This window comes from Amia ocellicauda, chromosome 21 (assembly GCF_036373705.1).
Source record: "Amia ocellicauda isolate fAmiCal2 chromosome 21, fAmiCal2.hap1, whole genome shotgun sequence".
In the NCBI taxonomy this organism is placed as follows: Eukaryota; Metazoa; Chordata; class Actinopteri; order Amiiformes; family Amiidae; genus Amia; species Amia ocellicauda.
The window spans coordinates 3557804-3585450 of record NC_089870.1 but is presented as its reverse complement, the minus strand read 5'-3'; the positions used below and the strand labels follow the sequence as shown (position 1 = coordinate 3585450).

Sequence of the window (27647 nt, the reverse complement as noted above, 5' to 3'; positions counted from 1 at the left end):
TCTGTAAAGCTGAGGAAAAGGCATGCATGAGAGATGAAAGGAGTTCAATGTGACCTGAAGAAGGTCTTTGGAATTCCTTATGTTTTGAAAATCACACTGTTGGTGTCAACCCTGTAAAGAGCAGCAAGAACGCTAGTACTTAGACACAAATAGACACATTTACTTGTGTTCTTAAAGCTGATTTAGTAAAAATTCATGTAAAAGTGGCATAAAGAAGGGGTAGGCGTATGCTTATGTTGCAGACTATGTGAACGGGGGGGAGCTCTTCACACACCTGTCCCAGAGAGAGCGTTTCAAGGAGAACGAGGTGGGCCTCTACAGTGGGGAGATCGTGCTAGCACTGGAGCACCTCCATAAGGTGAGGCCACTAGCGCAATGTCGGCCCAAGCACACACTGGATTTCCATTCCACTGCAATAGAGGAATCTCAAATTCAATCAGTCTGCTTGTATTGTGTCAAAAACCCAGCTGCTCTTTCTTGCTTTTAAGCTGACTGATTTTAAAACCCTACACGATCATGACATTTAAATGTGCAGCAGAATTTTGGGGGTGCTTTGCATGGGAGCATATTCAAATCTTTACTACACTTCTTCTTAAAATAGGGTTTTTGCAGATGAAAAAATGGAAAAGCATTGCAATAGTGTGTGTGAGATTTCTTCTATTTCACTATCGACTCAAATACCCTGATTCATCCAGCTTCCTGTTTAATGCTGTTATTGAATTCTTAGTTTTTTGTTAATACAGTTTACGTCAAGAGCTGTGCCTGCAGTATTTAAGGGGCTGTACACTTGTTATGGATGCATAACAGATGCAGTTGTTGGGTCAAATAATAATGATTCTAGGAAAGACTTTTGAAATATGAACACAATCAGAGCTTATTTCTCTTTAAAATCTCTGGGAACTTGCTTGCACATCAATATTACTCAAGTGCAATATGGGGCCAGGCCGAGGTCACAGTCTGGCGTCAGACTGTTTTATTGACATGGCCTTGAAAGAGGCTTTATTCTGCTGACTTGATTTTACAAGGTTTTTTCCCCCACATGAGAGATTTCAAACAGTTCAATTTCTCTGTTCTGACAAGGACTTAAAAATTAGGCAGCTCACTATATTTACCATTTGTTGTCAGTATGGATAATTCTAATTGTATTTGATCATCTCGCTGCACACACACAATGCAAAAAAGAGTTTTGAGTTTTATTTTTAATACCATTTGGACATGATTATTATAAGCTATTTTAAGCTACAATTCCTTTCCTGAGAGTTTGATCTTTCTACCCTCAGCCATAACATTCAACTCAATCATAAAAACCTGCATTCAAGGACACATTTACAGAGGAACATTTTTTGTCTTTTGTCTTTCTGTTCATATCAATTTGTGCTAAAGAAATATATGCCAAAAAGGCTAAATGATGGCTAAAATCTCTCTTTTCTTGTTATTTTTACTTTGTTTTTGCTGAGATAGTGACACAGGTATGCAGATAAGTGCTGATGGGTTCCTGGGTTGCCTTTGATTTGAAGCAGAGGGAAAAAATGATCCTTTCATACATTCAAATGCAATCTGGGGATTTATGTTGTGTAGCATTGAAGCTTTGAAATGGTAATTTGTTCAGAAAATTACTCTGAAAATCACCTTTTTTTTGTGTTCCCCTGTTCAGCTGGGTATTATATATCGAGATATCAAGCTGGAGAATATTCTTCTGGACTCCAATGGTCACATAGTTCTTACAGACTTTGGTCTCAGCAAAGAATTTCTAGTTGATGAGGTGAGTAAAATGCATTGAATATTTCCTTAAGAAAAAGGCCTAATTCATCTAGTATTTTTTACTTTACAATTTTTATTTTATTTTATTTTTTATAAAAAAGTAGATGGCATCCAAATGAATATTTTTAATGGCAAAAGTCTCTGCTAAGACTGTATGCCGCACAATGACATCACTGATTAGAAAAAAAAAGTTAAATATCACATTTGAAATTCCAGGCTGCTAGTTTGCATCCCTGTTGTCATTCACTCATTCCTTCATTCATGCATTCTCTGATTTGTAAAACTTTGGGTTGAAAAAGTACATTTGTTTTCACTTTTGATAAATGGAAAATGGATGAAAATAAACACCTCAGTAGAAGTTTGCAGGCTGACAACAGCTGCATGCTAACTATGATAATCACTCCCCCACTCTGCCACCCCGCCATTCAAAACCTTCCTTCAGCAGTTAACCTGTGCTCTTAATGCTTTGCAGAATGAAAGGGCATATTCCTTCTGCGGCACCATCGAGTATATGGCTCCAGAGATTGTCAGGGGGGGAGACACCGGCCACGACAAGGTACACAGCACCTGATCATTATTAACCCCCTCCTTTAGTACAGGAAGTCTGTCTTTAGAGTCTGTACTACTTCTAATTATAGCCAATTTATATGTACCCCAGCAATAAAGTATTCTATGGTGATTTATTGTCTTTTATTCAAATGTTTGGAATGTATTTTATCTGATTAGAAAGTTTGCCACCTCAAAGCATGTTGAACTGATGTTCAGTCTTACTTTCTAATCTTTATACGTTGTTTGTTAAACTATACTTATCAAGTGAGATCTTATTGAAGTTGAATACTCATTTGTGCTAGGACTGAACATTACAGTTGTTTGACCTGTACCAAGACATGTGACTGCATCTCCCTAGATATCCAATTATTGTTATCTTTTATCTTTACTACTTCCACTAGTTTTGCTACATCACACTACTGCATTACCAATGCGAAATGGGAACTAAGCAGCATGTCAGAAGTTAAAATCTCATGTTTGCAGTGTAAGAATATTTGGTGACAGCAGTTTCACAGTGCATGATGTCTTGCATATGTTTTGTAACTGCACATCTGCGCTGTGTGGGTGCAGAACTGATATTGTCCTCTATGTCCAGGCAGTGGACTGGTGGAGTCTGGGAGTCCTTATGTATGAGCTGATGACTGGGGCGTCTCCTTTCACCGTGGATGGAGAGCGAAACTCACAGACAGAAATATCCAAGTAAGGTTTGATTTTATGCACGCCATTGCTGTTTCGTGTAATTCATCATGGTAATTATATTTCATGGAAAGACATGCATCTTTAAAATTATTGTTCAGCATATATATATATATATATATACACACACACCGATCAGCCATAACATTATGACCACATGCCTAATATTGTGTAGGTCCCCCTTTTGCCGCCAAAACAGCCCTGACCCATCGAGGCATGAACTCCACTAGACCTCTGAAGGTGTGCTGTGGGATCTGGCACCAAGACGTTAGCAGCAGATCCTTTAAGTTCTATAAGTTGCGAGGTGGGGCCTCCATGGATCGGACTTGTTTGTCCAGCACATCCCACGGATGCTCGATTGGATTGAGATCTGGGGAATTTGGAGGCCAAGTCAACACCTTGAACTCATGATTCATCAGACCAGGCCACCTTCTTCCATTGCTCCGTGGTCAGCTCTGATGCTCACGTGCCCATTGTAGGCCCTTTCTGCAGTGGACAGGGGTCAGCATGGGCACCCTGACTGGTCTGCGGCTACACAGCCCCATATGCAACAAACTGCGATGCACTGTGTGTTCTGACACCTTTCTATCTGAACCTGCACTAAGTTTTTCAGCAATTTGAGCTACAGTAGCTTGTCTGTTGGATCTCTTTTTCTTCCTTGAACCACTTTTGATAGGTACTGACCACTGCTGACCGGGAACACCCCACAAGAGCTGCAGTTTTGGAGATGCTCTGACCCAGTCGTCTAGCCATCACAATTTGGCCCTTGTCAAAGTCGCTCAGATCCTTACGCTTGCCCATTTTTCCTGCTTCTAACACATCAACTTTGAGGACAAAATGTTCACTTGCTGTCTAATATATCCCACCCACTGACAGGTGCCATGATAACGAGATTATCAGTGTTATTCGCTTCACCTCTCACTGGTCATAATGTTAGGGAAAAAAGTATTTGATCCTCTGCTGATTTTGTATGTTTGCCCACTGACAAAGAAATGATCAGTCTATAATTTTAATGGTAGGTGTATTTTAACAGTGAGAGACAGAATAACAACAAAAATATCCCGAAAAACGCATTTCAAAAAAGTTATAAATTGATTTGCATGTTAATGAGGGAAATAAGTATTTGATCAATCAGCAAGATTTCTGGCTCCCAGGTGTCTTTTATACAGGTAACGAGCTGAGATTAGGAGCACTCTCTTAAAGGGAGTGCTCCTAATTTCAGCTCGTTACCTGTATAAAAGACACCTGTCCACAGAAGCAATCAATCAATCAGATTCCAAACTCTCCACCATGGCCAAGACCAAAGAGCTGTCCAAGGATGCCAGGGACAAGATTGTAGACCTACACAAGGCTGGAATGGGCTACAAGACCATCGCCAAGCAGCTTGGTGAGAAGGTGACAACAGTTGGTGCGATTATTCGCAAATGGAAGAAACACAAAATAACTGTCAGTCTCCCTCGGTCTGGGGCTCCATGCAAGATCTCACCTCGTGGAGTTTCAATGATCATGAGAACGGTGAGGAATCGGCCCAGAACTACACGGGAGGATCTTGTTAATGATCTCAAGAAAGCACATGTACAGGCCCATCTGAAGTTTGCCACTGAACATCTGAATGATTCAGAGGAGAACTGGGTGAAAGTGTTGTGGTCAAAATCGAGCTCTTTGTCATCAACTCAACTCGCCGGGTTTGGAGGAGGAGGAATGCTGCCTATGACCCCAAGAACACCATCCCCACCGTCAAACATGGAGGTGGAAACATTATGCTTTGGGGATGTTTTTCTGCTAAGGTGACAGGACAACTGCACCGCATCAAAGGGACGATTGACGGGGCCATGTACCGTCAAATCTTGGGTGAGAACCTCCTTCCCTCAGCCAGGGCATTGAAAATGGGTCGTGGATGGGTAGTCCAGCATGACAATGACCCATAACACAAAGCCAAGGCAACAAAGGAGTGGCTCAAGAAGAAGCACATTAAGGTCCTGGAGTGGCATTGCCAGTCTCCAGACCTTAATCCCATAGAAAATCTGTGGAGGGAGCTGAAGGTTCGAGTTACCAAACGTCAGCCTCGAAACCTTAATGACTTGGAGAGGATCTGCAAAGAGGAGTGGGACAAAATCCCTCCTGAGATGTGTGCAAACGTGGTGGCCAACTACAAGAAATGTCAGACCTGCCATTGCCAACAAGGGTTTTGCCACCAAGTCGAAGGGGTCAAATACTTATTTCCCTCATTAGCATGCAAATCAATTTATAACTTTTTTGAAATGCGTTTTTCTGGATTTTTTTGTTGTTATTCTGTCTCTCTTTGCTTTGGTACAATGCCTTTCAAGATCAGGAAGCGATGCAGATTTTGCAGCCTGCTAATGTTCGCTTTATCCTGTTAACAGACTCCTGGTCTCTCGCTAGTATGCACTACGCAGACGCCATAGACAGAAATTGGGTTTAGATTCTGTAAAACAGAAAACAATAAATAGTGTGAAAGACTGTTCTTTTATAGCAATTATGGGATAATGGATTTAATTTATTTTGAGTTAGTGGGTTAAATATTGTTTAAATATTGTTAGTGGGTTAAATAAAGATTATTCCTTACATGATGCACCCCCTGCAATTCCTCCATAACCATGCGTTTGTGTCTCGCTCTGCAGGAGGATATTGAAGAGCGAGCCTCCATTCCCTCCGGAAATAGGACCCTTAGCTAAAGACCTGATGCAGCGCCTCCTGATCAAAGACCCCAAGAAGAGGCTGGGCTCAGGCCCCACTGGAGCAGAAGAGGTGAAGAAACATCCCTTCTACCAGGTGAAGGACTCCCCTCTGACTACACATTTGTCTCCACACCAAATCCATACACTACGGCTATGTATTGACGTCTTGGAGAATATACTATACAGTCATAACCAACATGATTGTTTTAAATGTATTTCTCACTTTAAAGCCTTTGATGAACTCTATAGAACACAACACTGGATTTCCCAAGACCTCAGTGCTGAGTGTACACATAGTTCATAGTTTAGAACTGCCAAGGGAGCCATCTCTCACAAATGTTTTGTGTGTATGTGTAGTGATACAGTGAGGGGTGTCAAACGCTGATATGCGGGAATCTGGGTTGTAAATCGCAGCAGGGAAGCAAAATTGTAGAGGCTCTAGTATACCTCTCGTCCTGCACCACACCCCACACCGTGTCAGAGTATATGTATATTTATTTCACAATGCCCATGGTGATTTTGTCTGATTATATATTTCGTATGAGTCACACCTAAGTTGTGGATTTAAAGCTTTGATTTGGTTGTTTTTCAACTTCAAAGAATCAAAGAATGAAATGCAGAAGCAATAGAGTACAAATCCTTGGCATATATATATATACACACAAGTATTATTGTAGCCTTTTCAAGTTTGGTTGTGTAGAAAATGGTATGTATAGGACATTATTAAATATTAGGCATATGTTATCTTTGCCCAAAATGATACAAAATATCACTAATTTTAAAGAAACAATTTTTTTTCAGCCCTGCCAGACAGAACATTCGAACACGAAATAAATCGATGCAGTTTCTTTGTGATAGGAAGATAAGTTGGGTTTCATTGTGGCTCAAATTAGGTTCTATTTATATTTCTTCCTTGGCAGAAAATTAACTGGGATGATTTGGCAGCTAAGAAAGTCTCGGCTCCTTTTAAGCCGGTAATCCGAGATGAACTGGATGTAAGTAACTTTGCTGAAGAGTTTACTGAAATGGACCCCACCTACTCACCAGCAGCGCTGCCCCAGAACTCTGACCGCATCTTTCAGGTGAGCATTTCTGCCCTGTTTCCTCTGTTTACAAAACTGTTGTCCTACATCTTTGTGTTGCAGGAGAAACTGTTGAAGGAGAGCGTATTTGGAGAGGATTGCTGTATGTATCCTTTCTTTGAATAACTACAAATTTGATCAAAATATATATACAAAATATATTAAGGCTGTCAGCATTAACACATGCAATTAATTGAAAATGTTAACACACTAGTTTGTCTGAGAAACTGGCTCAGTGAGACGAACATAAGAACATAAGAAAGTTTACAAAGTGGCCATTCGACCCATCGTGCTCGTTTGGTGTCCATTAATAACTAAGTGATCCAAGGATCCTATCCAGTCTATTTTTAAATGTTCACAAATTTTGAGCTTCAACCACATCACTGGGGAGTTTGTCCCAGATTGTGATGACTCTCTGTGTGAAGAAGTGTCTCCTGTTTTCCATTTTGAATGCCTTGAAGCCCAGTTTCCATTTGTATCCAAGGGTGCATGTGTCCCTGCTGATCTGGAAAAGCTCCTCTGGTTTGATGTGGTCGATGCCTTTCATGATTTTGAAGACTTGGATCAAGTCCCCACATAGTCTCCTCTGTTCCAGGGTGAAAAGGTTCAGTTCCCTCAATCTCTCAGTAGGACATTCCCTTCAGACCTAGAATAAGTCTGGTTGCTCTCCTCTGAACTGCCTCTAGAGCAGCGATATCTTTCTTGAACTGTGGAGCCCAGGACTGTCCACAGTATCCAGATGAGCTCTAACTAGCGCATTGTACAGTCTTAACATTATTGCCCTTGTTCTCAATTCTACACTTGACAATATTCCTTAACATTCTGTTTGCCTTTTTTATTGCTTCCCCACATTGTTTGGATGGAGAAAGTGAGGAGTCCACGTAGACTCCTAGATTTTTCTCATGTGTTACTTCATCTAGTTCTATTCCTCCCATAGTGTAATTATAGTGGACATTTTTGTTAACTGCATGTATTACCTTGTACTTGTCCACATTGAATTTCATCTGACAGGTGTCGGCCCACAACTGAATATTATCTAAGTCCCTTTGGATAGCCTATGCTGCCGAGATTGTATCTGCTGAGCCACCTATTTTAGTATCATCTGCAAATTTGACTAATAGTCTAATAATTTTTCCAACGTTTTGCAAATAATGCAGGTGAGACTGATTAGTGTGTAATTTCCTGGCTCAGTTTTGTCCCCTTTCTTGTGGATTGGTATGACATTTGCTGTCTACCAGTCATTTGGCACATCCCCTGTTCTAAGTGTCATTTGGAATTTGAGTTAGCGTCCAAAAAATTATTTCCCTAATTTTTTTAAGTACTGTTGGAAATATACCATTTGGCCCAGGTGATTTGTTTGTTTTTAATTCTGCTAGTCCCTGTAGTACCTCCTCCTCATTTATCCTGATCTCTCTTAGGATTTGACTGGATTGATTGTTAACCTGTGGCATGTTATCCATTTTTTTTCTTTTGCCACATTTGCCACGTTCGTTTTCCAAGATACTTCCATTTTTGCCCTTTAGCTGTTTCACTTCCTCCTTTATTGACCTCTTGCTGTTGTAGTATTGATAAAAGCTCTGCATTAGTTTTAGCTCCAAGAGCTATGTTTATTTCTATTTCCCTCTTTGCTTTCCTGATCCCTTTCTTAAGATCTCTTTGCAGCTCAACATATTCTTTGTATTTTGTTTTGTCTCCATCCCTTTTGTATGTGCTATACAACATTTTCTTTCTCTTGATATTTTTTTGCATACTTCTATTAAACCATTTTGGCCAATGTTTTTTGGTCCTCAATTTGTTAAGTTTTGGTACAAATTTCTCCTGAGGCTCAAGTTAAAATATATCCATCCATTTTCAACTAACTCTGTATCCAGTGTGCTCCAGTCTACCTCTTCTAAGTGCCGCCTCATACCTTCAAGGTTTGCTTTTCTAAAATTGTAGACCATTGTTTTAGACTTGGTCCTTGTGTTTTTAAAAGAATGCCTCAAAGCTTACCATATTGTGATCACAGTTTGCCATTGGTTCTCTAACTAGTGTCCCTCTGACTCTATCTTGGTCATTTGAAAAGATCAAGTCAATGCATCCTCTCTCTCTGATTGGTTCCCTGACAAATTGAGTTAGAAAGCAGTCATTTACCATCTCAACCATTTCTGTTTCTGCTTCTGTAGTCCCAACTGGGCTTTCCCAGTCTGTTTGGGAAAGTGAAATCCCCCATTATAACAGCCACATCCTTGCTACATGCAGTCCTGATTACATTGTACAATGCAACCTCTTTCTGAATATCTGAGTTGGGTGGTCTGTAACACACTCCTACCACTAATCCTCCAAATCTTTAATTCAAAATTTTAACCCACAAAGATTCTGTTTCGTTACTAGGAACCAATTTGAGATCTTCTGCCACAATATCATCTCTGACATATAATGCTACCCCACCACCTCTTTGATTTATACCTCTCTCTCCTAAACTGTGTAACCTTTCAACTTGTATTGATCCCCATCATTTTCTGTAAGCCATTTTTCTGTACAATATCATAGTCACACACCAGCACTGTGGCTTCTAGGTCTAACATCTTGTTCCTTATACTCCTGGCATTGAGGTACAAATATTTCAGGACTTTCCTACTAGCAGTTTCCTTTTGTTTTCTGTCCTTAGTGGAATGTCTCCCATTTTCAGAGCTCCCTGCCCCGTTGGTTCCTAGTTTAAAATATTCCCAATTTCTCTGCACATACGCTCTCCCAATGCATTAGCCCCACTTCTGTTTAGATGTAGACCGTCCGGATTGTACAGGTCCCATCTATCCCAGAAGAAAGACCATGCTCCATAAATCTAAACCCCTCTTCCCTACACCAAGATTTCAACCACACGTTAAACTTTCTAATCTCTGCCTGTCTCCCTGGCCATGCACGTGGTACCGGAAGTATTTCGGGGAAAACTACCGTGGAGGTTCTGCTCTTTAGTTTATTTCCTAGTTCCTATATTGAACCAATGCCTTTAAAAGTCTGTCGGATGCAGTGCAGATTTTCTTTTAACGTTCTCAGTTTAGATAAATTAATCTGTTGATCTAACTGCATTCAGGGGACATTTTCCAGTACAAGGAGGTCTCACGTAACACGGTAGATGCATTGTTGCTGAAAATTATTGTGCTACTGACATCGTGTAAAACGAAAACCCATTTTTCCATAGGAAGACATGTTATAAAAGATCCTTCCAGTAGAAGCCAGTGAGAGAGAAATACGTGTGAATATGTGTGTGAAACCAGCCTTATGGATAATGTATGTAATAAATAAATACATTTATAATAAACAAATAGTGTAAGGTCATTTACCATGCTAAGTTCCTTAATTATTTTACAGTGTTCCGATACTGTGGTAATTGATGCTGTGTTAAGCATGACCTCCCTGTACATTTATAAGGAAGAAGCAGAAAACTGTTGAGACTGGCAATTTTGTACTGGATTTTTTTATGAATTGTTATTCAAACAAGATTTGATTGAAGGATTTCCTTTCGATTATTTTACACTCATTCTGCAAATTTTACAGTCATATGTTTAAATGGTTTATTTCATTTTAACATGCGACTACATATGCAACTAATCGCGGATCGCGTTTTTTTTTTTAGTGGTACCCAGTGGGGTCTTCTGCTGTTGTAGCCCATCCGCCTCAAGGTTGTACGTGTTGTGGCTTCACAAATGCTTTGCTGCATACCTCGGTTGTATATATGTATATGTATATATATATGTATATATGTATATACACTCACCTAAAGGATTATTAGGAACACCTGTTCAATTTCTCATTAATGCAATCATCTAACCAACCAATCACATGGCAGTTGCTTCAATGCATTTAGGGGTGTGGTCCTGGTCAAGACAATCTCCTGAACTCCAAACTGAATGTCTGAATGGGAAAGAAAGGTGATTTAAGCTATTTTGAGCGTGGCATGGTTGTTGGTGCCAGATGGACCGGTCTGAGTATTTCACAATCTGCTCAGTTACTGGGATTTTCACGCACAACCATTTCTAGGGTTTACAAAGAATGGTGTGAAAAGGGAAAAACATCCAGTATGCGGCAGTCCTGTGGGCGAAAATGCCTTGTTGATGCTAGAGGTCAGAGGAGAATGGGCCGACTGATTCAAGCTGATAGAAGAGCAACTTTGACTGAAATAACCACTCGTTACAACCGAGGTATGCAGCAAAGCATTTGTGAAGCCACAACACGTACAACCTTGAGGCGGATGGGCTACAACAGCAGAAGACCCCACTGGTACCACTCATCTCCACTACAAATAGGAAAAAGAAGCTACAATTTGCACAAGCTCACCAAAATTGGACAGTTGAAGACTGGAAAAATGTTGCCTGGTCTGATGAGTCTCGATTTCTGTTGAGACATTCAGATGGTAGAGTCAGAATTTGGCGTAAACAGAATGAGAATCATGATGCCTTGTTACCACTGTGCAGGCTGGTGGTGGTGGTGTAATGGTGTGGGGGATGTTTTCTTGGCACACTTTAGGCCCCTTAGTGCCAATTGGGCATCGTTTAAATGCCACGGCCTACCTGAGAATTGTTTCTGACCATGTCCATCCCTTTATGACCACCATGTACCCATCCTCTGATGGCTACTTCCAGCAGGATAATGCACCATGTCACAAATGAGACAGAGTTAACTGTACTAAACTGGCCCCCACAGTCACCAGATCTCAACCCAATAGAGCATCTTTGGGATGTGGTGGAACGGGAGCTTCGTGCCCTGGATGTGCATCCCACAAATCTCCATCAACTGCAAGATGCTATCCTATCAATATGGGCCAACATTTCTAAAGAATGCTTTCAGCACCTTGTTGAATTAAGGCAGTTCTGAAGGCGAAAGGGGGTCAAACACAGTATTAGTATGGTGTTCCTAATAATCCTTTAGGTGAGTGTGTGTATGTGTGTGTATATGTATGTGTATATGTATGTGTATATATATATATATATATATATATATATATATATATATATATATACACACACACATATACACACATATACACACACACATATACACACATATACACACACACATATATATATATATATATATATATATATATATATATATATATATATATATATATATATATATATATACATATATACATATTATTATTTGGACAGGAGTGTGGTTGTTTGTAGTAGCAAGAGGTTAACCTAGTTCAGGGATTTTGGCTCTTTATATCCTCATTGTTGTAGGTTTAAAAAAATGTCTTCATCTCCTGTAGCTTGGTGCACAATTTGCTGAAAGCAGCCAACTCCTAAAAGCTGCAACATTTTTGAAAAGTTTAATTATCCAAGACTGAAAATTTACCTCAAGTAATTCAGTTCATGTAAGGGACTTTTTTTTTTTACCTATGTAATTAGCATTTCATTTTTTCACCAAAGGATTTTGGGCATAAAATACATTATCTGACTTTGATGCAGCTTTTAACCATGCAGCAATTTAGACTTTGCTATTGAAGCCAACTGATTACATATTACATAAAACATTCTGTAATTGCTTTTGGATACTTGTGCTTCTATAGTTTACTAGATCAATAGAACTATTATAGGGCATTACATGGAAATAAAAGGTTTGAGTTCCCACACTACATCTTCCTTAATTATTTTTCATCATTTGATTGCCAACTTCTTCTTGGCTTTTAAGTCTGTTCGCAGCCGTCAAATCATTCTCTTAATTCCCCACCCCCCCTTTTACCAACATAGCAATTATAGAGGTCGAGCATGGAAATCCTAACTTTTCACTGTATTTTTTTACAACGGAAATTAAATTGCGTTCGATAGACTGAAATGGAATATCAAAGTAAGCAATCAAATATTGAAACGCAGCAATTAAGAAAGTTGTCTTATCAATCATTTCTAGTTCATTCTGTGCAGCTGTGAAACACAAACCTTTGCAGTTTCAAAGCCCTGTGTTGTACAGAAAGCAAGGGGGGCTGTAGAGTAACAGGGAAAAGAATATTTAGCATGAGAACATGAAACTGTCTGATAATGACCTCTGACAGAAGAGGAGATATTTCACAGAAGTTTAGAATTGGGTTCTGTTAAAGCAAGGTGCTGTCAAGCTTTTATTTTCAGGGGGATTAGTGTATTATTCGTATATTGTAACAATTGTAGATCTTATTTTATCACAAAAGTACAATTTATTATTACACTTCTCAGAATGATGTTGTATTATATCATTTACAACATATTTATACATTACGTATGACTATATAACGGCTCTAGAGTGGATCCCTTAGCAAATATCCTAAATTCAATATTCCACTTTGCCCCTTAATGTATTTAACCATGTAGAAACCCAGTGATGCAATATGTCACATACAGCGGCCTGGTAAATTGGAATCGGATATTTTTGTCTAGTCATATTTGACTAAATGTTTGTGATGTATTTGTCACAGCAGGCTCTAGACAGTTAAGAGTGGTGATGGCTGCATCAGTCATGCCATTAGCCAATAAACGTTGTTTTTCCTTGCGGTTGGTTGGAGCGGGGTTAAATGGCTGTCCTGCTGGGTATTTTCAGTGCCAGCAACATTCCATATGTTCCTGTCTTGTGGTTGCAGGGCTATTCCTTCATCGCTCCCTCCATTTTGTTCAAGCGCAATGCTGTGATCAGCGACCCCTTCCAGCTGCACGGGGGGGTGGAGCGGCCCGGGGCAACGGCCGTGGCTCGCAGCGCCATGATGAAGGTAACCAGCAGGGAACGCTGTGTAAAGCAGGGGGTTCCCCACCTCCGGCAACGCACTACTTTTAAAAGTTTTAGATGTTCTACTCTCATACAGGTCCGCTTTATTCACTTGTGTAAGTTCCCGTTCGTGGCCCTGCCAGTGCTGATCAGCAGCCATTTAACTGCAGTGGCCATCTTTGAAGAACAGGAGGTACAGTGAGGGGAAAAAAGTATTTGATCCCCTGCTGATTTTGTACGTTTGCCCACTGACAAAGAAATGATCAGTCTATAATTTTAATGGTAGGTGTATTTTAACAGTGAGAGACGGAATAACAACAAAAAAATCCAGAAAAACGCATTTCAAAAAAGTTATAAATTGATTTGCATGTTAATGAGGGAAATACATATTTGACCCCTTCGACTTAGTAGTTGGTGGCAAAACCCTTGTTGGCAATCACAGAGGTCAGACGTTTCTTGTAGTTGGCCACCAGGTTTGGTAACTCGAACCTTCAGCTCCCTCCACAGATTTTCTATGGGATTAAGGTCTGGAGACTGGCTAGGCCACTCCAGGACCTTAATGTGCTTCTTCTTGAGCCACTCCTTTGTTGCCTTGGCTGTGTGTTTTGGGTCATTGTCATGCTGGACTACCCATCCACGATCCATTTTCAATGCCCTGGATGAGGGAAGGAGGTTCTCACCCAAGATTTGATGGTACATGGCCCCGTCCATCGTCCCTTTGATGCGGTGCAGTTGTCCTGTCCCCTTAGCAGAAAAACACCCCCAAAGCATGATGTTTCCACCTCCATGTTTGACGGTGGAGATGGTGTTCTTGGGGTCATTCCTCCTCCTCCAAACACGGCAAGTTGAGTTGATGCCAAAGAGCTTGATTTTGGTCTCATCTGACCACAACACTTTCACCCAGTTCTCCTCTGAATCATTCAGATGTTCATTGGCAAACTTCAGACGGGCCTGTACATGTGCTTTCTTGAGCAGGGGGGCCTTGCGGGTGCTGCAAGATTTCAGTCCTTCACGGCGTAGTGTTACCAATTGTTTTCTTGGTGACTATGGTCCCAGCTGCCTTGAGATCATTAACAAGATCCTCCCGTGTAGTTCTGGGCTGAATCCTCACTGTTCTCATGATCATTGAAACTCTACAAGATCTTGCATGGAGCCCCAGACCAAGGGAGACTGACAGTTATTTTGTGTTTCTTCCATTTGCGAATAATCGCACCAACTGTTGCCACCTTCTCACCAAGCTGCTTGGCGATGGTCTTGTAGCCCATTCCAGCATTGTGTAGGTCTACAATCTTGTCCCTGACATCCTTGGACAGCTCTTTGGTCTTGGCCATGGTGGAGAGTTTGGAATCAGATTGATTGATTGCCTCTGTGGACAGGTGTCTTTTATACAGGTAACGAGCTGAGATTAGGAACACTCCCTGCTGATTGATAGGGGATCAAATACTTATTTCCCTCATTAACATGCAAATCAATTTATAACTTTTTTGAAATGCGTTTTTCCAGATTTTTTTGTAGTTATTCTGTCTCTCACTGTTAAAATACACCTACCATTAAAATTATACACTGATCATTCCTTTGTCAGTGGGCAAACGTACAAAATCAGCAGGGGATCAAATACTTTTTTCCCTCACTGTACTTCTGAACATTGCCCTATGTCCAGGAGTGCCCGTTCAGTACAACCGATTTATTTGACTGGCAGAGTGTGTCCAAAAAGTCTTGAGGTATCCTGATCCAATCACATTTTTGTAGAGAATGTGTTTAATGGTGAAAAGCAAATGAATAAACAAAAGTCTTTGTTGTGACTATACATATGTGTGATTCCTGTATATTTAAAAATAATTATCTTCTTCTGTTTCCAGGACTCTGTATTTTATATGCACTATGAGTTAGATTTGAAAGAGAGCCCACTAGGAGAAGGAAGCTTTTCAATCTGCAGAAGGTGCACCCATAAGAAGACAGGCCAAGAATATGCAGTGAAAATCATCAGCAAGAGGTACTGGGCTTGCTTGCTTATTCCTGTATTTGATTATTTACCTATAAATGTAATGTGTAGGAAAGAATGATAGCTAGCCAAGCCATAATTTAGAGCTGATTTAGAGCCATTGCTAGATTCAAAGCTCTTTTATGAGTAAATAATTCACTCTACAAGAGGGTTTGCATGCAATTAGAAGGGTTTGTAGTTTGGGACGAAGAGCACACTTCTGCTCAGCTAGGAATTCTCAGATTAGTTCATGGAAATCCTGAGCACCATGTCAACTTTCAGTCTTATGTGTTAAAAGGATCGTTTTCATAAAGGAATTTCTAAAGTGCGTTCAGAGCCCATCAAAAGATACAAGAAAGTTACGTCTATGTAGAAAAATGAAGAATTACTGAGTCTGCTTCGGTCACACAATATGATTGCACACACAAGAGCTTTCTCTCTTGGCTATGCAGCTAAATCCTGACCCTATTACCCTCCTCCCACCCCTGACATTTTAAAATGACGTGACCATTTTGCTACTCTGTGGTCACTTATAGTACTACTTGGACCTGACATTTTTTGGGCTTTTGTTTGTTAGTTTGTTTTTGTCAGTTTTCTGTTTTCTCACTCTCTCTGGCAGCGGGTGTGTTGTCTGAAACCCCCAGTCGCATTTCATTCCTAACTTGATCTGGATTGCTTCCCAGACTGACTCACTGCCCTACTACACACTGTGGAATGGCCAGGCAAAGAGGGCTTTAATTTCAACAAGCAATTTTAAAAGTTAATTTGTTAATTGACGTTCATGTGCAAGTGTACTATACTTTACAACAATTACCTGTGCTGTTAGAGCTTCTTCTTGCAAGATCTTCAGTCTTACTGCAGTTTGCACTCTTAAAGGTGAAAACCAAGCTGTAATGTTTTTTTGTGTATTAAATCACCCAGTGGGTTGTTAAGGCCATGTAATTTAGCTGCTATTGACTGCCCTTGTTGGGAATGGTGGGCTTTGCTCCAAGCTGGATTTTAAAGACCACTATAAAGAAAAAAAGAAAAAAAAACAGGAAGAACAAAACATCCATCACCGAAACCAACTGCTCTTTTCTCCGTGGTATAGTTGGGATGATCATTGTAAGACTGATGTCTCGTGATCATCTTCCCAGGCTCTGTTGCTGCAGTCATTTGCTTGTCATGGTGCTTTCTGATGGGTCTTCTGCTCGACTATCCTAGCCTGAATGCGATTTTAATAATTCTGTATCTGTCAGTGTGCCACCTTTTTAATCCAATGACAGCTGGTTTGCAGTTGAGAGCAACCTCAGATTAGAATAATAGTCTAATTGTCCACAGGTACAGAAGCAGTGTTTTTCTGTGGGTCTCTGCTTAATTTAATAATAGAATCTCACCAGCAAAGTACTGCAATGGGGAAGCAAAACTAATTAACACATTTGTTTTTGGGGGGGGGGGTGTTTTTCTCTTCCCAGAATGGAATCGCAAACTCAGAAGGAAATAGCAGCCTTAAAACTGTGTGATGAGCACCCAAACATTGTGAAGATTTATGAAATTTATCATGATCAGGTATTGTTAATAGAGATATACCATGATTTCGTACCGTGTAACCATGAGAGTTCTTTTCCATTGAAAATACATGGTATAATATGAATGCAGAAGTTTGTTTCTCTTTTGTTATTTCTTTTGCTTTTAGGGCAGTATAGGCAACATTTATTAGGACACGTTCACATCTAGATCACTTGCAAATAATTAGAATCCTAGTTCACTAGGTGTTAAATAAAATGCACCCCAAAAGTCCCAAGGTAGATTTCTTTAGTCTAGTTTTACCTTTCTATCTTTCTATCTATCCAGAACTAGAAGAGAATAATCCTCTCAAATACATGTTCAAGGACATACATATTCATTTTACTTATTCTTTAGATTACTGTATACTCACGGCCTTGCTTTGTTCTTAGTAGTAAAGAATTGCTACCAATGTCTTTATATGCCATTGAACCCTATTGTATGGTTTTATTTTTATTTTATTTTATTGATGGATGCTAAGCTTTGACATACCGCTGAATTAAGTTGTTTACATTGAGTAAAATAATCTTACTACTCTCTTATCCATATTATAAACTGCTTTTCAGAGTGGGTTTATCAAGTATACCCTACGTGATAAGAAAAATAAAATGTTTACTCTAATACGAGCTGTTAGAAGGCAGCAACTGCTGAGGGGGAAAAAAAACAGCTGGCCCAAGAGTGATGATCTTGTAAGCTTTAACTGTTGTATTTGACCATTCCCAGCCTACTGCTTCATAGAAGTAGGCTTAATACAGAAATAAACTAGGAAGACTCATTTGCATGCATTCGTTTTTTTTCCCCCTCAGAAAGCAGAGCACCACTTCAGAGCAGATGAGTTTGGCAGGGTTATTACAGTCTCAATATCTCCACTCCCTGAACACAGCTCGAGCATACAGATCAAAGGATGTCTGGCAATTCTGCCTGCCCTCTGCCTTCTCATATTTTACTCCTTCTGCTCCAGCTAATTAGAGATGTAATAACTCTTAACAAAAAGCTTAGATGCAAAGATTTTTTTTTATTTTTTTTTTATTCTTTTCATAAACCAAAAAGAACCCATTGTTCCTTGTGCTTTATTAGTTGGGTGTTTTTTAAAGCAGTGTTTATATTGCATTATGAATATCATAAAACTGGAATACATTGACATGAAATACAAATGTGTGTATGTGTGTGTTGATATAAATATTCTTTCATTTAGATCTGTTCTGTACATCTGGTTTTTAGTTTTCGTATAATAATCCGGCCAATGTTATACCATTACAATAACTGGTTTGGACTTTTTATTTTTATTTGTAGTGTTCTCTAATGTAGGCTGATTTGTTAATGGTTTAATGCTAAATTACCCCCATCAACAATTACAAATCACATTCTTCAGCCCGAGTGCACAAAGATTAGAGGTTTGGATTTTCTTCCCAAAATGATTAGTGTCAACAACCAAACTTAAACACACACACACACAAACCATTAACAGGAAATGATCGATACTTCTATATATGGACACTCTTTACCTGATGGCACCCCCAGACCGTTTTTAGTGTTCATCATGTTGTGCCACTGACCTGGTTGTGTGTTCTCCCTTGGTCAGCTGCACACATTCATGGTGCTGGAGTTACTGAAAGGTGGGGAGCTGCTGGAACGCATCCGCAAGAAGAAGCACTTCAGCGAGACGGAGGCCAGCCGGATCATGAGGAAGCTGGTGTCGGCGGTCAGCCACATGCACGACGTCGGTGTGGTCCACCGCGACCTGAAGCCCGAGGTACGCAAGCACCTCTGTCCCAGATGCCGTCGACCAGCCGCTGCCTTTTAGATGATGATGCGCACGTGGATCTCGGCAGTTCGTTTTTATTTTGGACCCCTTCGGCGAGGACTTCATTCTCTCACTGGTCAAGCTCTGTAGAAGAGCTTAGTATGAATCGGCCATCTGCCTCTCTTTGCCCCCTTTGCCTGGTCTATCAGCACAGTATTTCTCGGCAGATTGTGCCTATGTTTATCCTAAAGGAGTAGGGGGTCTCGAATGGTTTGACCAGGGAGGTATTGAAAGCAGGGTTTGGTGTTTTTGATGCCCTTTTTCTCTCCCATACTTGCAAACAGCTTGGGTCAGCATAGAGCCCCAGCGATAGAAACGCTTACAGACACGTCATCCAACAGCATCTTAGTCACGGTTTGTATCTGATGATCATGATGATACCATTTCTGTGAACAAATGCTCCCAAGGATGTCATCAGTGCTATTGCTGGAAATAGTGGTTTTAATCTAATTTCTACAAGTATGCAATTTCAAAAGGCAAACTAAAATCAAAACGCAAACAATACCCTGGACTCACAGAATACCTACCTCTCTAAAATCCAAATGCTTCACATGCCTCCAGACTCCAAATACATGCAACTACTCATGAAAATATATATATATATATATATATATATATATATATATATTTTTTTTTAATACATTGTTTTACCCTATTGAAAACCATTTTTCCCTCCCTGTAAATGCATTTAGTGGATGCATCTGTTCTAAATTGGTCATTAATATACAGCATACCACAGCCCAAATCGGCTTCCATCACTACAAACAAATTCTAATTATGGCATTTCATCCCGGGGAAGTGGAGTAGCTCTAGTAATAATAGGCTGTGTAGTACATTGCTGAATGTCTCTATAAATAACCTCCCAGTGTTATGCTGTTCCCTATTTAGTTGAACCTCAAACTGGATGCTTGCTTTCAGTTGAAAGGGTGAATATTTGCACAGTATACTTCAACTATTTCCTGTACCAAATTGGTCCTTAACTTGACATAAATGAATACACTTTTCTGCAAGCCGTCTCCATTTTAACACTGTGATTGCAGAATCTTCTAAATATCAACTTCAGCTAATCGTTTGGAGTTATTTTCTCCCGGAGGCTTACTTCTCTTTAAATGCTGGAACCTAACTGGTATGATTTGTGACAACCGGTGTAGTCATAAAGTACAATGGAAATGAAAAATCTTGGCTTGTTTTTTTCCACACAACAAAATTCACCAATGTGAGTTTTATTTTCCCAGATTCATTTTTAATGATGTTGATACAACTGGGTAAATATAAAGAAAACTAGAAATATGCAGTGTGGCTGTAGAACTATGACACAAACTTAACGAGTTTCATTTAACTACATTTGTTCCGAACATTTTTTTTTTTTTTTTCAAATTTCTTGAAATTTAAGTTATGTGTCAGTGTTATCATTATTATATTGAAGTAGTATGGTGCACCTACTAATGGTGTGAAGAAAAATCTGCACAGTACAGATTTACACCACTGCAACATCAATTAAAAAAATGTTGTTTGTAAATTAATGAATGATGCTCATTTTGTCTCTGCCTTAATTTGGTGATCATTTTTAAATGAGATGGAAAGCAATGATACATGTTTATATTTCAACAATGTAGTTTTTGCAATTTGCCTGCAAAAATATTCTCTGTCCACAGCAGGGTATCATTTCATGCTTTCATTGACTATTAGCACTCATTATTCTACTTGTTTACCAGTATCTCTTGTGCTTTTTGTGTTGTTTTTTTTTACAGAATTTGTTGTTCACGGATGAAAGCGACAGCTCTGAAATAAAGATCATAGACTTTGGATTTGCTCGATTAAAACCGCCAGATAACCAGCCATTAAAAACCCCATGCTTCACCCTGCATTATGCCGCCCCAGAGATCCTGAAATACGATGGCTACGACGAGTCCTGCGACCTCTGGAGTTTAGGGGTCATCCTGGTGAGTGACTCTCAATTTTTTGTTTCCTGCCTGGGTGCTTCTTCCATTCAGGTCTGATCTGTTCTCTTATATTCTTTGTTCACAATTTTTTTAAGTTTAAGCTTCATTGGTTCTTTAAATTAACAATAAAATGGGTCTCTCTCTCTCTCTCGTTGTATATTAATATTGTCCCATGATTGTGCTGCCATTTCTCACTGCATTAAAATGGTTTTGGCTTTCTGTTTTCACTGTGGGTGGTGTAAGATTTTTCACAGCTTTTGAAGGTCTCTGTAAGGTTGTATTCCTTAGAATGGGCGTATAATCGAGTGTGACATTTGTGTTTCGTTCTAATTCCGCAGTCGGCTGTGCTGACATTGATTTGCTGTTGTGAAGTTTAAGTTTGGTTGTAGACGCTAATCATTTTGGGGAGAAAATCCAAATCCCCATACTTTGTGCCCTTGGACAGAAGAATGGGATTTATACTCCGCAGCAGGGGTGGGGGTGGGAAATCACAACACCAAAACATACACTGGAGAATTTTCTTTATGCATGGGAAACTGTGCACAGGACCTCGGATTTGATGTGCTTGGCTTGCCTTTTACGGAGCTGCGGTTAATTCTTAGTAAAGTAATCCTTGCTATCTCCCTAAGGGGACACTGTTTTATCTTGCTCTAGTGCTGTGATTTGATTACAGTAGGCAATTTCTCTGCAGAGCAGCCAGAACATAGTTTGGGTAGGGAGTGAGCTGTGTGTCTGAGGTAGGTTCATTTAATAATTTCCCCCTGATCAGAAAACTTGTATGAGAATGTTGTGCCCCTGTGGTGTGCCAAGATGATTGGCAATAAGATTTTACTGTGTTGAGCTGTGACAAAGATAGCAGTAACAGCGTGTGTGTTTGGTTATGACACTGCAACACAAACTGGGATTAGTGAAAAAACAAAGCTGTTCTGTTACCAAATCACGGAGGTTAAGACATCGTTCCATCTTTATATAACAGGAGGCGCTAATCTGCAAGCTCACAGCAAGAAAAGACAAGTTCACTGAACCGTTCTGCCAAACGACCGGAGTCACAGTTAGTTGGAGTACGTTTCAAAGCGAGTGGGAAGGTGTGATGGAACCCAATGTGATGGAGCCAGGAAGAAAAAAAAGTGTGATCCATTTTCAGAATGTTGGAGAGAGAGAAGGAAAAAGTGGAGACAGGGTGTGAAGAACAATGCAGTCTGACACCCTCTGTAGTAGTAACAGGACAGTACCAACAACTGCATAGCTAAGGGAAGTCTAAATGTTGCAGGGAGAAGTCAACAGCGATCCCCACTGAAGGAAGAATAAAGACCACTGACAGCAGAAGAAATGAACTAATAGACTGTTTATCCTAGCTGTGTTTAGTGCTGAGAAGGGGCACTGGACTGTGGAGTGACTGGATCTCATCCCTCCCCACCATCCTCCCTTTCCAGCACAACTGAGAACAGATGGAAGAACAACAACACTCAGAGCATGGAACTATATTGAACACTGTCATCTCAGATTAAACAACTGCAATGGAGTGTATAATTAGAATAGGACAAAATGTTTATCTTGGACGTCTGATGTTGACAGTAGCTTTAGTAAGAGGAGGTCTATGCTGGTAAAGTGCATTGAACAGTGCAATGATCTAATTGGAGATAATGTTAGAAAAAATATAAATGAGGCCTATTCAAACTGATTTTTCTGGCTGTTGCAAAGACCAAACTGGAAAATAAGACTAACTAAGAGTCTAACACAACTGAAGAGTGTAGGCAGACAGCCAGAGCACATCAGAAAACCAAATACCATGCTGGGCATTTCAAAGGGATTCAATGGAGAAAAGCTGCAAACCAGTCCACCTTGATTGCTAGTAGCTTTGGTTCATAGTAGCTTTTTGATCATATGACCTCCTCAGGCTCCTTTTGGAAGGATGCCTTTGTGTCAGGCTTCACAAATATGCTTAGATAGTGTGTTCAAACTCCTGGCCATCCCAAACACACTTGCTTTTACATTGAACAGAATGAAACCAAATTATTCTCTGACATGGTTTTATGTTGGTCAGTTTCTGTCCACACTCCAGTTTACTGTTGATATACACAAATCTGTGACTTAAACCCCTACTGGATCTTTGAAATGTGTGTTGCTACATTCAGACCATGCATGTTCTTGCAGGTATAGAGTATTTGAATGCTTTAGTTGTTCTTTCCACTTCCCTTCACACAGTACACAATGCTGTCAGGACAAGTGCCCTTCCAGTGTCAGGAGAAGACTCTCACTCACACCAGTGCTGAAGAGATCATGAAGAAGATCAAGCAAGGGGATTTCTCTTTTGAAGGAGAGGCATGGAAGAATGTCTCCCAACAAGCCAAGGATTTGATACAAGGTACAGTATAAACCTTTATCAGATTATCACAGTGTGTGTATTCTGTAAATCAGTCAGAGCTCCTGTTGGCCATTCCATTTTTATTTATTTTTTTCAGTATTTGTAACACAGTACTAAACTGTTTATATATACCACCATGCATATCCAGTTGGACCAATGACGTCAGTGTTTGTCCACACTTTATAAGAAACCACTAGACTTTGGTTGGAAGATCCCATGTTGTGAGGTTTTCATATACATTTAGACGCCAAACAAACAAGAAAAAACACTCGGGTCAAATTCGGCAAGAACTGCAATGAGTTCCCATTTGTCCAGTAAAGCTTTTCTCTCTGCAATATTCGAGCAAGGACAATGAAAATCCCAAAACAATATTATTATTTTTTTAGTGTCAGATTCCACGGGGCTGGTTCAGGGCTTTGGGGCCGGAGTACTTTCCATTTGGAAAAGAACGTGGAATTCTGTTGACACCTCTGAAGGGTCTGAGTTTGGAACCAAGATTATTTTTAGAACCGTGAGAGGCTTTCCAAAGGACACTACAGAGGGAGGGAAATGGGTTGTAACAGTGGGCAGTGAAGGTTTTCATTTTTTGGAGTAGATGTCACGGGAAATATCTTAGAAATATCTTTCTCCAGTGGAGTACTTGGCTTTGAATTGGGTGCTTTTCAATTAAATTTCAGAAAATTTGATTTGTAGATGCTTCCTATCCAAATTGTGTCAGTACATAAACAATTTGCAATGCTAACCTTGTATATGTATGTCAATGTATTCGTTTTTGATTGTTGTATCCATTGTATAAAACATGTCAAAGGTGCCTGTTTACTGAAGGCCAAATCTTCCTTTTATATTCCACATTTGTAGTTTAGACGAGACATTCTCTGTTATTTTTTTGTTTTATTTACGAATATTTATGTCGGACATTATAAGAAAGGGCTCGTTTTCAAAGTAGGTCATTTTCAAGTCACTCTAACCTGATTTTAACATAAGTTTGATTTTTATTTATTTCTAATCAATTTTTTGACCTGAGCCTCTTAAGTTATTTAAAGCTTTTAATGCATCTTGTTGGTGTATCCCATTCAAACATCCCGAAGCACATGTGTGGGAATTCATTACAGGATGAAATGACTACATAGAATCCTAGCTAATGCTGGGTTTCTAGCTGCCTCCCCTGCTTTGTTTGTGTTTGTTCTATATATGCAGACGGGAACAGCCACGACACAGAAAGGGGGATGCTAATCCTAGAGCAATCGTCTACAAAAACTGCAACATTCGGGACTGTGTGATTACCGTTATTACAACGGATCCTGATATTGTTGGTCGACTGTTTTTTTCGTAAACCCACTCATTTGCTGGTTGGTTTGCAATTTAAGCAGGCAGCCATACATATTACTGCAGGATTCCTATAACCTGAGCACTGGTTCAGCTGAAAGTCCTTATTGATTTCTGTGTGTTTCTCCCCCAAAACAGAACTGCTTACTGTCGACCCAAATAAACGAATAAAAATGTCAAGCCTGCGGTATAACGAATGGCTTCAGGATGACAGCCAGCTCTCCTCCAATCCGCTAATGACTCCCGACATCCTGGGGTCCTCTGCTGCTTCCGTGCACACTTATGTCAAGGCCACGTTTCATGTAAGACCAGGGGAGGTGGGGTTGGGAGTTACATGGATGCGTTTTGTGCTTCCTCCTTCCAGTAATCTTTGAGTTTCATTCACTGGATGGAGGAGTTTGACAACCATTGTTAAAATCTTTATTCTCCTTGTAAGATTCATTGTGTGAGGTATCCTAAGCTGGGAGCACTTGACCACTGGAGACATGATCATTTATATTTAATCGCAAAACCACAATAGCATAAGAGTCTCAAAATGTGAGATCCCAAAAATAATGTTATTGGTTTTTTTTTCTTATTTGTTTGTCTTCCGTGTTTTTTTGTTTTTTTCTCTCCAAGGCTTTTAACAAGTGCAAGCGGGAGGGTTTCTGCTTGCAGAACGTGGACAAGGCACCCTTGGCTAAGAGGAGGAAGATGAAAAAGACCAGCACCAGCACAGAGACACGCAGCAGCTCCAGCGAGAGCTCCCACTCATCCTCGTCCTCGTCGCAGTCGCAGGGCAAGACCTCCCCGAGCAAGGCCTCGCAGCCTAGCCAGCCTGGAGACAGCAATAACCACAACGACGCCGTCTTCCACTTCTCAGAGTGAGCAAAAAGAAAACACGCACACGCACAGCAGGAAACCACGTCTCCTCACAGTTAATTAGCAATAGTTGGAAAGGATGGTCCTGAGTTGTTTATGATGAAGACCGTGAGTATTAAGGGCTCTCGCCGACCGCTACTTCACTTCCTCTGCCATTCAGTAGGCCACGGTCAGTGTCGTGCACTTGGAGAGAAACCCAAGAAACTCGATAATTTCAAACCCCGCACTGTCCAGACTTCGCCGAGGCCGATTTTCACAAAGGTTTCCGAAGCTATCCGAAATTGTACCGTACCATTTCATAGCCGGTATCGTGAGTGGCTGTGATATCCAAGTGGTGTGAAATGTCCTTCCATTTCAACTCTGTAGCTGGAAGTGAAGCCTATTGAAACATCTACACACACATGCAAAAATAAAACAAATTAATAAAGATGTATACATTAAATATATATATATATATATATATATATATATATATATATATATATATATAGATAGATAGATAGATTTAATGTATATATCGTTGTATAATATGAATGTATGTTTATTTCATGTTTGTGTTTTATTATTGGAATCTTAAGTTTTATTTGTGGAAGATTGGGACCAACCACAATTTAAAAAAAAAAAAAAAAAAAAAAGTCTCCTTTAATCCATCAGCTTTAATATTTTTTAATGAAATTTCAAATTGTATACATCATATATAGTTAAGAGCATTCAGATGTTTTAGTTTTATGTGAATCTAAATCTTTATCTAAATTGTACAGTGTATATATACATGTGTGTGTGTGTGTGTGTGACTGTTACAGGAATCATGTACCTAAGTCAATTTTAACTGAAAATGTCAGTTATTGTGGGTAATACCTGTAATACAATGCATGTATTAACTCTGGTTGAAATGTATTGAACTTGTATTTTGTCCCTGTAACATATGTCAGTGTACACAACAATTAATACAGGCAGTGCCACACTTTATTTTTTTTAATTCTTATTGTGAATTGGATTGGAGGAAAGAAAATCTTACTTATGCATTCAGTATATAGTCAGGCAACTTGGAAATAGAATTCATATCCCATTTTTCTTTTCATATCCTAATAGTAACCACTATTTATGCCAGATATTTCTGGCACCTGAAAACAATTGATTTTTATGGGGTTTTTTTGTTCATAATTATTAGTTTACTTTCTTTATTTTGTGGATGCTTCATTTACATTTACACCATCTTTCAGTAATTGTCCATGGTTTGAAAACACACCTTTTATTTATTTATATATAGTAGTTACAAAATACAAATAAGTACCTTTTCTTTGTAGCATCCCCAACAAATATTACCCTGCCTGAATAACTGTTACTACACCCAAATCACTCATTTATTGATTCCTTCTATTTTAGATGGGGGTGCTTTTATCCAAGTTATACTTTTCTTATAAAACACCTATTTCAAAAAGGGAACTTCTACCATTTCAGTTTTAGAGAATTCTTCTAGTAGGTACTGTTAAGAGGGAGAGAGACATTCAATCACCCATCTACATTAAAATGTATGTTTAGTGTTATGGTGGGTGATTGTTTAGTTGAAAAACATTACTCAAATTATGACAAAACTGCGAGCTAATAAGATGGTTATACTTAAAGATGTAGAAATCTTCAGGAAACTGTAAGGAAAAAAGTGTGAGAATGTTCCCAAAGAGAAACTTTGCCTGGCTACAAAGAAAATTATAATTTGACCCTGTATATGAGTCTATATATTTTATGACCACCTGTTCTATATTAGGGATGAGGACTTTTCACCTGTAGAGAATCAAGGGCAATAAAATAATGATCAAAACCGTGAACCGGTGATGCATTCTCTGTTGGAATGGACCAAAACTCTACATATAATAAGCATTAATGCACACCGGACCTGTTGGGTTTATTAACTGCAGGGGGAATGCACCAAATTTAGACTAGACAAGTGGTAGTACTGGATTGTATTAAGCTACCGACTGGGCAACAATTTGGACTTCATTTTTAAGTGCTGAAAGCTTTACAGGATGTATACTTGAGCATAGTGTCCTCTATTCTAGAACTTTGGTTGTTGTTGCATCACATTCTAAGAGATCAATAACAACTCCATAATTATGTCTGCAGTTATTTATCGTATTATAGCCAGAGATTCAGCGTTGGTTAATGTTACCGCTTTTTCGGTCAAGAGTTGAAACTGATTGACCACACCATTTTTGAAATGATATGGGAACCCAGAAAGATTTAATCTGCCAGAAACCATATGCATTTGTCGATGAACTGTTAATAATTCCTTTCTAAGCCCATTTAAAGTAGTGCTTAATTTA

General features: G+C 39.5%; 1 protein-coding gene across 2 annotated transcripts in view; it reads left to right on the top strand.

The window, feature by feature from the left end:
• The window catches only part of rps6ka5 (ribosomal protein S6 kinase, polypeptide 5), a 53461-nt gene extending 27704 nt beyond the window's left edge, over nucleotides 1-25757 (top strand). For both annotated transcript variants that reach the window (XM_066694437.1, XM_066694438.1), the window contains exons 4-17: nucleotides 243-358; nucleotides 1655-1762; nucleotides 2234-2317; nucleotides 2906-3009; nucleotides 5649-5799; nucleotides 6626-6787; nucleotides 13380-13505; nucleotides 15361-15494; nucleotides 16937-17030; nucleotides 18610-18780; nucleotides 20583-20774; nucleotides 22980-23139; nucleotides 24604-24767; nucleotides 25084-25757. In XM_066694437.1, the coding sequence (XP_066550534.1) occupies nucleotides 243-358; nucleotides 1655-1762; nucleotides 2234-2317; nucleotides 2906-3009; nucleotides 5649-5799; nucleotides 6626-6787; nucleotides 13380-13505; nucleotides 15361-15494; nucleotides 16937-17030; nucleotides 18610-18780; nucleotides 20583-20774; nucleotides 22980-23139; nucleotides 24604-24767; nucleotides 25084-25332 (2015 nt within the window). In that variant the 3' untranslated portion in view covers nucleotides 25333-25757. The remainder of the gene's footprint in view (nucleotides 1-242; nucleotides 359-1654; nucleotides 1763-2233; nucleotides 2318-2905; nucleotides 3010-5648; nucleotides 5800-6625; nucleotides 6788-13379; nucleotides 13506-15360; nucleotides 15495-16936; nucleotides 17031-18609; nucleotides 18781-20582; nucleotides 20775-22979; nucleotides 23140-24603; nucleotides 24768-25083) is intronic.
• The last annotated feature ends 1890 nt before the right edge of the window (nucleotides 25758-27647 follow it).